This window comes from Marmota monax, unplaced genomic scaffold, assembly GCF_021218885.2.
Source record: "Marmota monax isolate L192 unplaced genomic scaffold, Marmota_monax_Labrador192_F-V1.1 WCK01_AAM20220418_F8-fsc00263, whole genome shotgun sequence".
NCBI classification, from domain to species: domain Eukaryota; kingdom Metazoa; phylum Chordata; class Mammalia; order Rodentia; family Sciuridae; genus Marmota; species Marmota monax.
In genome coordinates this window covers 564,399-579,349 of record NW_026693408.1, presented here as the reverse complement: position 1 = coordinate 579,349, position 14,951 = coordinate 564,399, and the positions used below count along the sequence as shown (strand labels likewise).

Below are 14,951 nucleotides of genomic sequence, written 5' to 3'. Positions count from 1 at the left end.
CATATTTCCAGCCTGTTCCACCTCGCCAGGCCCAAGGTCACTCCCAGCCCTGCTGCATGCTCCATTCCTGAGTGAAGGAGAGAGCCTCCCTTCTTCCTTCCCCTCTCCCCTTCCTCCCCACTGGGTGGCTCACCCACCTCTGGGTAGTAGTCAGCTGTGGGTACCAGATGCTGAATCAGGGTGTCCAGAGAGGCTGAGGATGGTGCTCCATCCAGGAAGGGCTGCCCAGCCTGCTCGACATCGGTGGGCTCTGTAGGGGGTGGGCTGAGTCTGCCTGGGGTGACCATGTCGGAGGTGCTCAGGGTCCGGGGCATGCCTGCCTGTGATGGCGAGGAGAAATTGGGGGTGCAGCTGAGCGGGGAGCCTACTGGTTCGCTGGTTCCAAGCTGGAAGGACTCTGCCTTCCATATTCACCTCTGTGTGATCTCTTAAATCCAATGATCGCTTCCTGGGCAGGCTGCCAGGGCCCTCCTACCTCATAGTACAGCATCTGTTCTCCTTGTTAAACCCTTCAACTCTCCCCCAGGAGCCAAACACTTCTTTTCTACTTCCAGTTTCTCTCCCTGAAGGTTGATTTTGACAAGTCTTGTATAATCAGCATATTTTCTCCTGCCGCTGGCTGCAAAGATGCCTGATCAAAATTTGGGGGCTCAGGCACAACCCCAGAACTTCTTTGGCACTTGGAAGCTCTGTTTCCTCTGGGGCCCCTGAGCTGGTATCACTATTAAGGACTAGGAAAGTGGGAAACAGCATTGGAGAGTCTATTATGCCTGAAGTTGCTCTGTGGACTTTTCCATATGTATACCTATTTAAGTTGGAGTTCTCTCAGGTATATTCAAAACCACTGCCCTCTGTACCCAGCATCCCAGCATTTTTGTGATTTGGACAAGCTGACCTGTCCAGCATCACCTCCTATCACCTTCCAGTGCATGCTGCTGGCACCAGCCACGTACTCTACTACAATGCTTTCTCCAACTCTGAGCCACCATACACATTGTTCCCCCTGGAGGGTGGCTTCCCTATCATCTTCACTCTTCCATCCCTCTAGACATGGTTGAAATGCCCCCTTCTTAGTTGGGTCTTCTCTGCTTCCCTCAGTGTCCCCCTGTCCCAACGTGATTCCTGACCTCTGATTGGCATCAGTGGACTCTCCTTGTTAGCCTTGTCAGAGGTCTGAGGCACTGCTTTTCTGTACCTGACCTGGAGATAGGTCAGCTGTGGCTGTTATTCTGTCATCTTCATCCAAACCTCCTTTAGACAAACACCAGAGTGTATCCTCTGTGACCTGGCTTCCCTATATTCCATGTTCAGGAAGCCTGTGTTTTCTCTCTGAGTCTCTTCCACACATTCCTGTAGGCTAGTCTTCCTTGAAAGGGAAGAGGCCTTCATGTTGGTGACATGTCTTGAGCAAGCCTGTGACTGTTCAACCAGTCCCCACCCTAGATGTTGGGGTCACCCCTACATTCTCAATCACAGAGTCCTGTGAGCTCACCACAGGACTCACAGAGTCCCCTGCTTGCCCTGTCTCTTCTGCCCCCAAAGCAGACCCTAATTAATTTCTGTCTCTTTTAGCCCCTGAGTGACTCTGCCCTAAAAGTAGAGACAGAAGGACATGGGAAGTCAGAGATGATATAGGGGATCAAAGGGAACCCCTCAGAGGACTGTCCCATGGGCCTGTGGTTATGAGAGGAACTGGAACTGGGCTACAGCATGGGGAGGGATTGGCATCTGTGTGTTGGCATTCTGCACAGTCCTGACCCCGGTGACAATCACAGCTTTATTTTCACATCCCCAGCTAAGCTGTAAGCATTCAATTTTCAGCTGATGAAACTAACATTCCACAAAATCACCTCCTGTCTTTCCCAGTGGGGTGGCTGATGCATATGTGGGTACATAGGGAGCTGCAGATGCTCAGCGGGGAGTGGTGGCCAGCTCTGCAGGGTGCTCTGGCTCTGCCTCATGTTCAGAGATCAGTGCCTGAGTAATTCCACAGGACAGATAACTCATCAGCTGTCAAGTTCTGTTCCATCCCACCAGTTGCCTGACACTTCTTTCCAGTGCAGCATCGAGCCTTCCCCAGATCCCAGTCCAATTTTCTCAAAGATAGATCAGCCAGTACTGGGGCTAGAAGTGAACTGGGAACTTCTCTGCAGGGCAGGGCAGATGGTGGAAGGAGCCAGAGAGGGGCCCTTCTGAGTAAGAGTCCTTCAAGAAGTGACCCTGGAAGCTCTCAGAGTACCTTGGGGGGGGGGTGGCCTGGAACTGGGCGCTCTATGCAGGGCACTGGGCACAATGGATGGGGTTGGGTTGGTAAGGATGGTTCTCAGGCTCAGCAGTGCTTTGGAGCAGCTAGATCAGCCTGGGGACTGGGGTTGAGAGTTGCAAAACCATCATGACCCATAGGGATGCATAAAGAGGGGACGGGCTGCTGGGAGCCCTCTGACCTCCAAATACCCATTGTGTCTCCAGCTGGTCCCAGGCCTGGGTTTCTTCTGCTTGTCAGGGGTATTGCATACATGCATGGAGGGACTCCTGGCACCATTCTAGGCACTGAGGGTCAAAGCACAGCCTCATGGGGCTGGTGAAGGAAAGCTGACAATATACAGGCAAAATTATGCATAGAGACTGTCCCACTGGGGAACATGCTCTTTCAGGAGTGGCAACTCTCTGGTTGTGGTTGGATGATCTCAGGAGACTATTCAAGAGAAAATGAGATAAGAGCTGCTACCACTGGAGATCAGGGAGAATGCAGAATGATGGGGTGCATCATGTTCCTGTGTGCAAAACCACAGCCAAAGAGGCCTGTGGAGGTGGAAGTCTCAGCCCAACCCCTCTTGTACTTGCTTTCATTAGTTTTGGACAAGGACAAGGAAATATAAATATATATAGTCCCCCTCTTTATTATACAAAAAACTAGCAGCGAATCCACACTGTCCTGTGCTGGTCTCTTTCCATTAACAATGCATTTGGGAGATCTTTCCATAGCAGGACAGGAGACTTTTTTTCTGCCTCATAATATTCCATTGTTTGAATATCCTGGAGTAATTTTTTAATTTTTGTGATATTAGGGACTGAGTCTAGGATGCTCTACCCCATCCCTTTTTATTTTTATTTTTTTTAAAATTTTCAGACAGGGTCTTGCTAAGTTTCCCAGGCCAACCTTGAACTTGTGATCCTCCTGCTTCATCCTCCCAAGTAGCTGAAATTACAGATGTGCACCACTACACCAGGCATCTGAGAGTAATTTTAAAAGCCAGTGATGAAGTCTGGGGATATGGCTCAGTAGTAGAGTACTCGCTTAGCATGCTCAAAGCTCTGGGTTTGATCAACAGCACTTAAAAAAATCCGAAGTCAATGATAAAGCAGTTGAAGTGTCCACTGATGGATAAATAAAATGTAGTCTATCCATACAAATGGATTAGTATTTAGTCTTTTTTTTTGGGGGGGGTACATCGGATTGAACCCAAGAGTGCTTAACCACTGAGTCACATCCCAGCCCTTTTTGTTTTGAGACAGAGTCTTGCTAAGTTGTTTAGGGCCTTGCCAATTTTCAGAGGCTGGTTTTGAACTCATGATTCTCCTGAGATGCTGGGATTACAAGTGTGAGCCACCACACCTGGCAAGAAAAAAAAATAATAATTTAAAAAATTTTTATTCCTTCCCAATAGAACGATGCTGGGGACAAAATCTTTAACATGTGGACCTTTGGGGAAAACTTAAGATCCAAACTATAGCAGTATCCATGAAATAAATAAGACAATAAAATAACCAATGCTGGCAGGCATGTTGGAGTAGCCCCTGAAACATTACTGGAGGTGAGGTGTACAGTGTCACACTCCCTTTAAATTGTATCAAGATTGATGTGCCAAGATCCTTATGTTCTTAGGTCTTTTCACCCTCATCAAATTCTTGGCAATTTACTCCATGAGATTAACCTAGAGGAAAAAAGCTCTGGAAAAAATTATTTGCTTTGTATTAATTGTAAACAGCGAACTCAGTCTAGAATGCTGTAAGATGATGAACAAGAACAGACAAGGAGACAATCACACACCCATCGGTGGATTTTCTTTCGCTGTTGAAATTATGGTTATGAACGTCCAGTAATAACAAAGAAAATGGTTATGGCATAATGAGATTAAAACAGCAGGAGAGAAAATTGCACAGGATACAAATGATAATGTTCATGTGGGCAAAGACTGTACTGGGGCACTGACAAATGCATCGTTGACATGCCCTCTGCTTGCCCTGTTATTATTTTAGTGTCACTCATTCAAGCTGAATGTAAAGCTGGGTGCTCAGATGCAGCCTCCAGGATGAAAGACCCCAGGAACACCTGGACATATTTTGGGGCTGTGTGAATGGTGAGTAGGGTTGCGGGTACATGCCCACCCTGTGACAAGGATACCAAGGGGACATTTACCGAGAGGTAATGCCTTGCTCTGGCACAAAACTGAAGTGGCTGAGCCAAGGTTTGAGCTGCAAAGTCTACTTTTTGACCACCCCTGGCAAGGGTCCCCTATGACCGGGGTGAATTCCTTGACAAGCTCAAACACACATCGATGGTCTTGTCCAGGCTGCCCCCTCGTGACTCCCCAGGATCCCAACTCTCCATCCCCCAAGACCCCACATTGGCTTTAATCTTGCTATGCTCTCTAAAAGGAGACTGGCTTGCTCACTGTTACACCCCAAAGGCCTGACCCTGTACCCAGAACATAGCGTGCTTAGTAAAGACGTGTCGTGTTTAAGTGACTCCGATGATACAGGTAAGAGTTGTTGAAGACAAATTAGTGCAGATGGAGATGAAGAGCTGGCGAACATGCCAGGCATTCAAGCAGTGGGGCCAGTGCGAGGGAGGAGCTGGGCTAATGCTTGAGGACCTGGCCCGGGAGAGTTCACAGGGCCATTCCTCTCTGCCTGACCTCCAAATCATCCTATAGCTCTCCCACCCCACATGTAAGGAAACTGAGGCTTAGAGAGTGAAAGGCAGGCAGCCAGCTCACACGCCAAGTATACCTGGCAGAGATGCAATTTGAGAATAGACAGGTGTTTCTGAGGTCCACTCCTTGTTCTTGCCAATCGCCCACATAGGCATTGATGCTTCTGTCCCCAAGCTACAGAGCTAAAAGGACACAGTCAAACTCCTGAGTGTGCCCTGGACATGAACAGAGGAGGACATATTAGCTGGCCTTTTGGTTACAACAGCCCTCCTGGGACAGGCCAGTTCCCCAAGCAATGTGTTTGGTTCCCCAGGGCCCTGTGCCAAGGTTATCCCACACATAATTTTTTTTTTTTAATATGGAATGCTTCATTAATCTGCCTGACATCCTTGTGCAGGGGCCATGCTGATCTCTGTATCGTTTCAACTTTAGTATATGTACTGCAGAGCCAAGTACCACATGTCAATCTTGAGCCTCCTGCAGCCCCTCCGAGGGTCTAGTTCTCTTTCCATCCTAGACCTGAGCTTGGACCCACATTTGCCCCTCCTAGAGCTTCTGTCTGTTTGATTTGCCTTCTTAGCATCCAGTTTTTTTTTTTTTCTCTCTGGCTAGACCTTTAGATTTTTGCTTTGGGAAATAATATCATTCTCTGATGAAAAAGCAACTGTCTTGCTGAGATAGTCAGTGGAGGCACCATCCTCCCCTGGCCAAGAGGTGGGCACCAGCCAAGTCTGGGCCAATGAGATGCCTTCCTGGAAGATCCAGCTGGTGGAGACCTGACATAAGAGCCAAACCTGTGGCAGGCTAGCTGTGGGAGGAGGCTAGAATGGCTTCTGTGTCAGATTTCCCCTTCCTGCCTTTGGTCTAGGCATGCACTTCTGCCTCAGTTTCCCTGCCTACATCTATTCCCATTGCCTAGGTACATGTAGGTCTCCTCATCCTGCATCAGGTCCATAGCTAGAGGTCCTCAGGCTCATGCAACAGTTAAGGGGACACCTAGCATGGGTTGCCTGGGATTTGGTTACAGAAAAGAAGGTGGACAGAAGGGAGAGGACCCCCACAATTTGCCCTGAAATGGGGGGCATCCTGACCTCCACCAATGCCCAACTGGGATGCTTCCTTCTCTAGGTCATGCTGACAGGCACAGAACCCATTCTGCTCTTGGACTCTGGCACTGTCAAAGTTTCTGGGACAGGATGACCTAAGCCTAACTCCTGTCTGGGAGACTGGAAGATGTCTGCAGGGACAAGAGTATGATGGGGCTGGGGACTGTTAAGAAGTCACAGCCTAGAGGAGAGCTGGGTTTTTCATTTCCCTGCTTTTGACAGAGATGAAGGTACTAGGAATGTACCTTTCATCTTCATCCAAGCATACAAAAACACAGGGCAAGAAAGTGCTAAAGGCAAATGCCACATTTTTTTTATCCATTCCTCTATTGAAGGGCATCTGGGTTGGTTCCACAGTCTAGCAATTGTGAATTGTGCTGCTATGAACATCGATGTGGCAGTATCCCTGTAGTACGCTCTTTTAAGGTCTTCAGGGAATAGTCCGAGAAGGGCAATAGCTGGGTCAAATGGTGGTTCCATTCCCAGCTTTCCCAGGAATCTCCATACTGCTTTCCAAATTGGCCGCACCAGCTTGCAGTCCCACCAGCAATGTACAAGGGTACCCTTTTCCCCACATCCTCGCCAGCACTTGTTGTTGTTTGACTTCATAATGGCTGCCAATCTTACTGGAGTGAGATGGTATCTTAGGGTGGTTTTGATTTGCATTTCTCTGACTGCTAGAGATGGTGAGCATTTTTTCATGTACTTGTTGATTGATTGTATGTCCTCCTCTGAGAAGTGTCTGTTCAGGTCCTTGGCCCATTTGTTGATTGAGTTATTTGTTATCTTATTGTCTAATTTTTTGAGTTCTTTGTATACTCTGGATATTAGGGCTCTATCTGAAGTGTGAGGAGTAAAAATTTGTTCCCATGATGTAGGCTCCCTATTTACATCTCTTATTGTTTCTCTTGCTGAGAAAAAACTTTTCAGTTTAAGTAAGTCCCATTTGTTGATTCTTGTTATTAACTCTTGTGCTATGGGTGTCCTGTTAAGGAATTTGGAGCCCGACCCCACAATATGTAGATCGGAGCCAACTTTTTCTTCTATCAGACGCAGAGTCTCTGATTTGATATCTAGCTCCTTGATCCACTTTGAGTTAACTTTTGTGCATGGCGAGAGGAGGGGATTCAGTTTCATTTGGTTGCATATGAATTTCCAGTTTTCCCAACACCATTTGTTGAAGATGCTATCCTTCCTCCATTGCATGCTTTTAGCTCCTTTATCAAATATAAGGTAGTTGTAGCTTTGTGGATTAGTCTCTGTGTCCTCTATTCTGTACCATTGGTCCACCCGCCTGTTTTGGTACCAGTACCATGCTGTTTTTGTTACTATTGCTCTGTGATATAGTTTGAAATCTGGTATTGCTATACCGCCTGATTCACACTTCCTGCTTAGAATTGCTTTTGCTATTCTGGGTCTTTTATTTTTCCATATGAATTTCATGAAAAATGACAAAATCATGGAATTTGCAGGGAAATGGATGGCACTAGAGCAGATTATGCTTAGTGAAGCTAGCCAATCCCTAAAAAACAAATACCAAATGTCTTCATTGATATAATGAGAGCAACTAAGAACAGAGCAGGGAGGAAGAGCAGGAAGAAAAGATTAACATTAAACAGAGTCATGAGGTGGGAGGGAAAGGGAGAGAAAAGGGAAATTGCATGGTAATGGAGGGAGACCCTCATTGTTATACAAAATTACATATAAGAGGTTGTGAGGGGAATGGGAAAATAAACAAGGAGAGAAATGAATTACAGTAGATGGGGTAGAGAGAGAAGATGGGAGGGGAGGGGAGGGGGGATAGTAGAGGATAGGAAAGGTAGCAGAATACAACAGTTACTAATAGGGCATTATGTAAAAATGTGGATGTGTAACCGATGTGATTCTGCAATCTGTATTTGGGGTAAAATTGGGAGTTCATAACCAGCTTGAATCTAATGTATGAAATATGATATGTCAAGAGCTTTGTATTGTTTTGAACAACCAATAAAAATAATTAAAAAAAAAAAAGAAAGTGCTAAAGGCTCTGTCACTTCTCCTCAGTGTGAGGCTTTTAGAGAGTAGCCTGGGATGTGGTGATGAAAAAACACAGGCTTTGCTGGACTCCCAAGGGGCTGATCACATGCCCACACTTTCCAGGTTTAAGGGACACCAGGACCCAACTCTCATGTTTCTATTCTGACTTTCAGAGTGGTCGGTATAGTTTTCCCTTGATATCCATGGGAAGTGGTTCCAAGATCTCTGTGGATACTAGAATGCATAGATGCTCAAGTCCCTTTTATTTAAAAAAATGTAGTATTGCCTGGGCAGTGATGCACACCTATTACCCAAGTTACTCAGGAGGCTGAGGTTGAAGGTTGGTGAGGTTGGGGCCAGCCTGGAAACCTAGCAAGACCTCATCTCAAAACAAAAAATAAAAAGGGCTGGGAATATAGTTCAGTGGTAGAACATCCATGGTTCCATTTTCAATATTGGAAAAAAGAAGAGATGTAGTATTTGCATATAACTTACACTCATCCTCTTGTATACTTTAAACCATCTCTAATATATATGATATATATTATAACCACCTCTAATAATATGTAATGCAATGTAAGTGTCATGTAACAATCATTTTACTGTATTATTTAGGGAAAAATAAGAAAAACGTTTGTTTGTATTTTGAACAGACACAATATTTTTCTAAATATTTTCTGTCTGTAGTTGGTGGGATCCATGGATGCAGAATTTGCAGATACAGAGGGCTCACTATAATTCTGCTTTTTAAAAAAGCCACCTTGGAGGCCATGCTGTGAGGCATTTCAAAAGTACATTTAGAAATGACATCTCTAGCTCCCAGGTGGCCAATTTATAATCCCCATCCTGCAGGTGGCTGGTCAAGGCAATGTTGTTCTCACTACTTCCTGGGGACTAGAGAGGGCATATTCTCCAGGCAAACTTTCCTGAGCAGGCACTGGGCTAAGCAGGTGGAAGGGACAGAAGCAAAGGATACTGCAGGAGGAGGGCCCTGTGAGGACTACTGTCATGCCAGGAAGTTACTCCCCTGAGTTCTGACAAGTGTCCTCACCTGCTCGGAACAGGGAGAAATGCCAATGAGATCGAGTAACAGAGCAAACATCACACCACCTGCCATAGAGAAGACTGGGCCCCCAAGGTCAGCTCTCCTCTTGGGAACTCACTGCCTGCCATGGGCCGGAACTACAATACAGGTGGTAACTGTTCCACCTGCTATCTGAGGCTCTGTGCCCCAAAGACTTGCTGCCTCTGCTCCCCTGGTCCACCAGAATTTCCATGCTGGCTGTGGCCCAGATAACCCACTATCTTTCTCATCCAGCCTGCTAGCTGGACTTTCTGCAACCAGGCATCAATAGCTACTGGGAATTATCCCTGCTGAGCTGGCCTTGAAGGTAATAGTAGTCTCATGCTCTGGACTGAATATTGTTGATCCTCTCTGCAACTTGATTGCCATAGTGGCTATGCTGATAGGTGGGGCATTTAGGCTGATTAGATAGTTAAAAGGTATTAATGCCTTTCTCATGGGATTGGATTGGTTACCTGGAGAGTGAATCCTTATAGAATGTGATTTCTCCTCTTCCACACAAACTCATTTGCTCCTTGGCTTGCTACCAGGAATTGAAACAGCATGAGGTCCTCATAAGAATCACGATTTTAGACGACCCAGCTTCCAGAACCATGAGCCAAAATAAAACTCTATTTTTTTTTAATAAATTATCCGTTCTCAGGTATTCTGGTATAGCAACCAAAAAAGAAATAGGACAGCCCACATCTCCAAATCAGAGCTATTCTGCTCTTGCCATAGTATGTGTAGAATTTTAGACATTCTTGCCCAATAACTCGCTTTCCTTTTCCCCATTATATCTTTGTAAAATTTTTGGAATAGGGCTGGGAGCTTAGCTCAGTAGTAGAGTGTGATGCTGGCCTTATAGCTCTACAAATGTCTGGAAGCACCAGGAACTTATGGCCTCTTCCTTCCCCTGCCATGAGAAAGATCCGAGCAGCTTGGCCTCCTCAGAGCTCCTGTTTCAGTCTCCATTCAGTTATACTCCATTCTCTGCAGGGGCCCCAGAAGCTCTCAGAAGAGGCCTGCATTCCTTACTTTATCACAGTGGCCAAGGCAGTAGTGCCCCCTGGGTAGTATCTGATGGCTCAGGGCATCATTGAGGGAGTCACATTGGCATCTTTGCTTGAGACAGCTTCTGCTGCTCCTTCAGGAACAAGGACCATCTCCTTTGTATTAGGAAGTAGGGAACTGAACTAAGGCCTATTTCCAAGGGTCCTGGGTGAAGCACCTGCCTCACTTCCCCCATTCAGGTTCTGACCTCCAGGAGTTTTAATTCAAAGAAGAAAAACTCTGTATCATGCGTATGTGTCTTCTGTTTTCTATCACTTAGTACTTAAAACAACTATGTGGGAATGATTGCTCACTTCACAGAGGAACATACCTGGCCCCTGAGAGGTAATGTGGGTGGACAAGGTCACTGCTGGTGACTAGTGGACGTCCCTGGATGCCTGGGCTCCCAACTCTAGGTCCAACTCCTGGGCATGGTTCTGTGAAGAAGAATTGGTCAAGGTTAAGTAGAGAACAGATATGGCCTGGAGATTCAACAGGGGAGCTGGGATAAGGGGCTGGGAGCTGGGGAGGGCCACCTGAATACTAGGAAACCCCAAAGTGGCCCAGTCTCCAGGGGTTGCGGAGCTCCCTAAGCATGCCCTGTTGGATTCTCATGAAGGTGAAGCTCCAGCCCACAGCTCAGCCCTCCTCACACTTTGCATCAGAACCTTTGACCAGCCCCACTCCCCACACTTGGACCTGGATCATGCCAGTTCATACACAGCTGCTCTGAGCAGTGCAGAGCCCAACAAACTCTGGGGTCCTCCTCTTTCCCTTCTGGCAAAGCCTAAAGCTGAGGCACATCTTATTGCAGTTTGGGTCCTCTGAAAGTCTCCTCCCTGTTCCTTGGTGTCTGAAGGGATGCTATGAGGGTCCTGGGATGTACTCCTGAGCTCGCGACCGTGCTTGCCAAGATTGGGAATGCACCTGGCTTTGCCTCTAGGAGGCCACCTGACAGACTTGGTGGGGAGTGGAGCACTGGGCTGAGTTATTTTGGACTCCAAATGGCCCTCGGTTACCAGCTGACAGATCCTGCTGTTTCCACACCTCCAGAAGCAGTTTCTGAAAGCTCAGGGCCTGACTTGAAGGGACCTGTCCAGTACAAGTGAACAGCACCAAAGACCCACAGAAGATTGGCAGCTGAAAATAGAGCTTTCCACAGAGTGAAAACGTCCTCTTCTTCCCTGGACCACATTCTCAATGATTTCCCAAGACACTTCTAGAAGGAGAGGAACTGGGTCAAAAGATACCATCTCTTTTATAGAAGTTGAGATATACCACCTAATTGCTTCCTCAAACCATATTGAAGGGATGTTATTTCAAATTCCTGATGCTTCCTCACTTCCAGGAACCATTTCTCCTCATTGGCTGGGACCCTGGGTAGGGGAGCTAGAGAAGCAGGATGGGTGTAAGTAAACCTGACCAAAGAGTGCAGCATCCCCTCCTCCCCCTGAACCGATGATGCAGGTTATATGATTAAAGTAAATCCCGGGCCTTGTTTGGAGACTAACATGGAGAAATGTCCTTTCAATATTTCCCCCTCATTAATTAAAAAAAATGAATCAAACACAAAAGAGTCTATAAGCACATTTGTAATTTAAATAATAATAAATTATTATTATAACAACTTGGACTTTTGTGACTTACCCAGGCTAATAAAATGAGCTTTAAAAATCCCTTATGAACACAGATGTGTAACCCATGGAGGGTGGACAGGGATATGTCAGTGTAAGTGTCTCTGGATACCATTTCCTTACTAACTTGGAGTGTTTCCTGTAAATCTCTGTTTTTGGTGATTCAGGTCAGCACTTCTCACTCCCACCCAGGGTCCTACTGAAAGAAACCATTTGGCTCCCACTAGGGCAGAACAACAGATAGAGGTCAGCAAAGCCTCCATGGTCCAATAGAGCAAGCACTGCCTTCTGTCTTTGTTTTCTGTTGCTAATAATACAACATCACAGACTGGGCAAGTTAAAAAGAAAAGAGGTTGATTTTGGCTCATGATTCTGGAACAAGACCAAGGGGTTGTATCTGGTAACGATGCCCTTATTGCTGGCAGAGTCCCAAGATGGTGCAGGGCATCACATGGTGAAAGGGAGTGTGTGAGAGTACTAGCCCAACTGGCTTTCACAGAAAACCCACTCTCAAGATAACCCACTAGCCCATGAATCCATTCATTCATTGTTGCATAAATGGACTAATCCATTCATGAGGTCAGAGACTTACTCCCTTTTTAAAGGTCTCACCTCTAAATATCTCATAATGGGGATTATACTTCAACATGAGTTTCAGACAAGACAAACCAGTTATATACAAATCATAGCACATTCCATGTGCAGTTGTTCTCTGGGGCCTTCAGATTGATCACCCTCTGCTCCTGGGCACCAGGGTGATCAATATATTATATTGCTGTTGCTCTCTTAGTCAAAGGGTTTTTCTCAGGCTGTGGGCAAGGGGAGACTTCCCACTGATGACAAATCTCCTTTGTTGGTGATATACTTTGACCATTGCTTCACCACCTGGGATCACTATACCCGACTTCCTGAAGTAAGGAGACTTCTGCTCTGCTCATATCTAGACTTCTACCCCAATACCAATTCCAGCATCCCCATCATCCCACATAGGCTTTGCCTCTTGGAAGAAAAAACTGCTCTTCATTTCAGTTAGTCATATATGATATGCCTGTCTCCAATGATGCAGTGATAGAAAGATTTGAAAATGTTTTGGAAGCTAAGAAATACAAAATGAACCTCTGTATAGAGAAGTGAGGGGAAAAGTGAGTAGAAGAACATCTATAGTGCTAAGAGTCCTACACCGGCAACAATCTTTACACAGCTTAAGAGCCTGCCTATACAGGCCAGGCAAATCCCTAGTGTAGATTCATAAATGTTTCCTACAAGGGCATCAAGGCATTTTCTTTGCTATGCTGATATTCAGGTTATAGCATCTGTATTTACAACATAGCATAATGTGGCAATACTCAGGAAATGTGTCAACAGGAGCGATGACAGGAAATTGAGAAAGGGGTACATGCCAGCATTTGATGTGACCCTGGAAAATTGTGGATGTTGAAGGGAGAAGAGGAGGAGGAACATCACTTAAAATAGTGAAAACTAATAAAATAAAATACTAATAGCATAAAGAAAATACGGACGACTTCCCACCAACATTCCCTTTTCCCCTCTCACACAGCCAGCCTGTCCAAGAGCACTGGGGAGGAAGTAGCTGCAAAGAACAGAGAAAAACAGAACTCTTCTTTTGGGATTTCAAGTTTTATAAGTGTGGGAAAACCATTATGGATAAAGGCAAAGATCCTCCAGTAAAGTTAACAGGATTTTTTGTATACTGGAAATTGACTAAGACAGGAGATTTTAGGTGTTCTTAACCATTAAAACAACAACAATGAACTATGTGAGAGGATGAATATATAAATTTGTTTGGCTATAATAATCAATACACTTATATTTATGTCTATCAACACTAATGTTATATACCTTAAATATGTACAACTAAAAAGAAAAAAGACAAAATTCCTTTATAGCCCCCAGATTAGAAAAATGCTTCCTAGGCTTGGGGGAGAGAAAGTTGCAGGGAGGCCCTGAAAAATAGGGATTGGCAGTAGGTGGGAGAGGGTTCTCCCTCTGCCTTGCCCGGTGTATCTTTTGGGAGGCAAATACTGACCAGATGGGTCAGCAATTCTGAAGGCACAGGACCTGATTTCAGGGTCATTAATTTCTTTTTCTCTCTTTCTTTTTTTATTTATTGTAGTTGGACACACTATCTTTATTTCATTTATTTATTTATTTGTGTAGTGCTGAGGATCGAACCCAGGGTTTTGCACGTGTGAGGCAAGCGCTCTACCGCCGAGCTACAACCCCGGCCCAAGGGTCATTAATTTCTATACTGATCTTCATTGTTTCCTTTATTTGGCTTGCTTTGGGTCTTTTTTTTTTTTCTAGTTTCTTAAAGTAACAATTTCAATTACTGATTAGGGAACTTTCTTCCTTTCTAATGTAAGAATTTAGCCTTTTTAGGTACTGTTTTAGGTATTTCTTACAAATTTTGAAATGCTGCATTTTCATTTAAAAATATTTTCAAATTTCTCTCTCTCTTACCTATAAACTTAGGAATGTTTACAAGTAAATGTGTGCAGATTTTTCTGTTATTGTTCTATATTTGATTTTTAATCAAAGTGCATTATTGTCAGAAAATATTTGTATGCGTTTGATGCTTTTATAATTGTTAAAGTGAATTTTATGTTCCCAGATATGATTTTATTTTGGTGAATATTTCACATGCACTTAAAAAGAATGTGTGCTCTGCTTTTCTTTTGGAGTGACTGTGCTGTAAATGTCAATTGGATCCAGTTGGTTGCTGTTGCTGTTCAGTTCTTCTCTATCTAAAAATATCAATCAATCAATAAACCTACCCTGATGCTTTTTTGTCTTTTAATAAGTATATTTATACTATTTACAATTAATATATCTGTTGATGTATTTGTATGGGGGTTATTAGTTTTATTTATTAGTAGATTTATTTTTTAGAGCTGATTTCTATTAATTCTAAGAATGAGAGAAGTGTGTTAAAAGTCTTTATATTTGTGAATTTGTCTACTTTGATTTTAGTTCTATCTGTTTTGCTTCATCCATTTTGAAGCTCTGTTGTTAGGTATGTGCACATTTGGGATTATTATGTCCTCTTCATAAATGTCTCTTTGATTGCTATTAATGTTCATATTTATCTTTGGAAATATTCTTTGCCTTGAAGTCTACTTTG

At 44.6% G+C, this 14,951-nt stretch overlaps 1 protein-coding gene and 1 non-coding gene across 3 annotated transcripts in view; both read right to left on the bottom strand.

Moving 5' to 3' along the window:
- The window catches only part of Rasgef1c (RasGEF domain family member 1C), an 84,797-nt gene that overhangs the window by 32,686 nt on the left and 37,160 nt on the right, over positions 1-14,951 (bottom strand). For both annotated transcript variants that reach the window (XM_046457113.2, XM_046457114.2), the window contains exons 2-3: positions 10,507-10,612; positions 138-320 (exon numbers count right to left, since the gene is read on the bottom strand). In XM_046457113.2, coding sequence (XP_046313069.1) covers positions 138-314 — 177 coding nt within the window. In that variant the 5' untranslated portion in view covers positions 315-320; positions 10,507-10,612. The remainder of the gene's footprint in view (positions 1-137; positions 321-10,506; positions 10,613-14,951) is intronic.
- LOC124101242 (U6 spliceosomal RNA) lies at positions 5,290-5,393 on the bottom strand. The gene has a single exon (XR_006854567.1). It is a non-coding gene; the product is annotated as a U6 spliceosomal RNA (small nuclear RNA).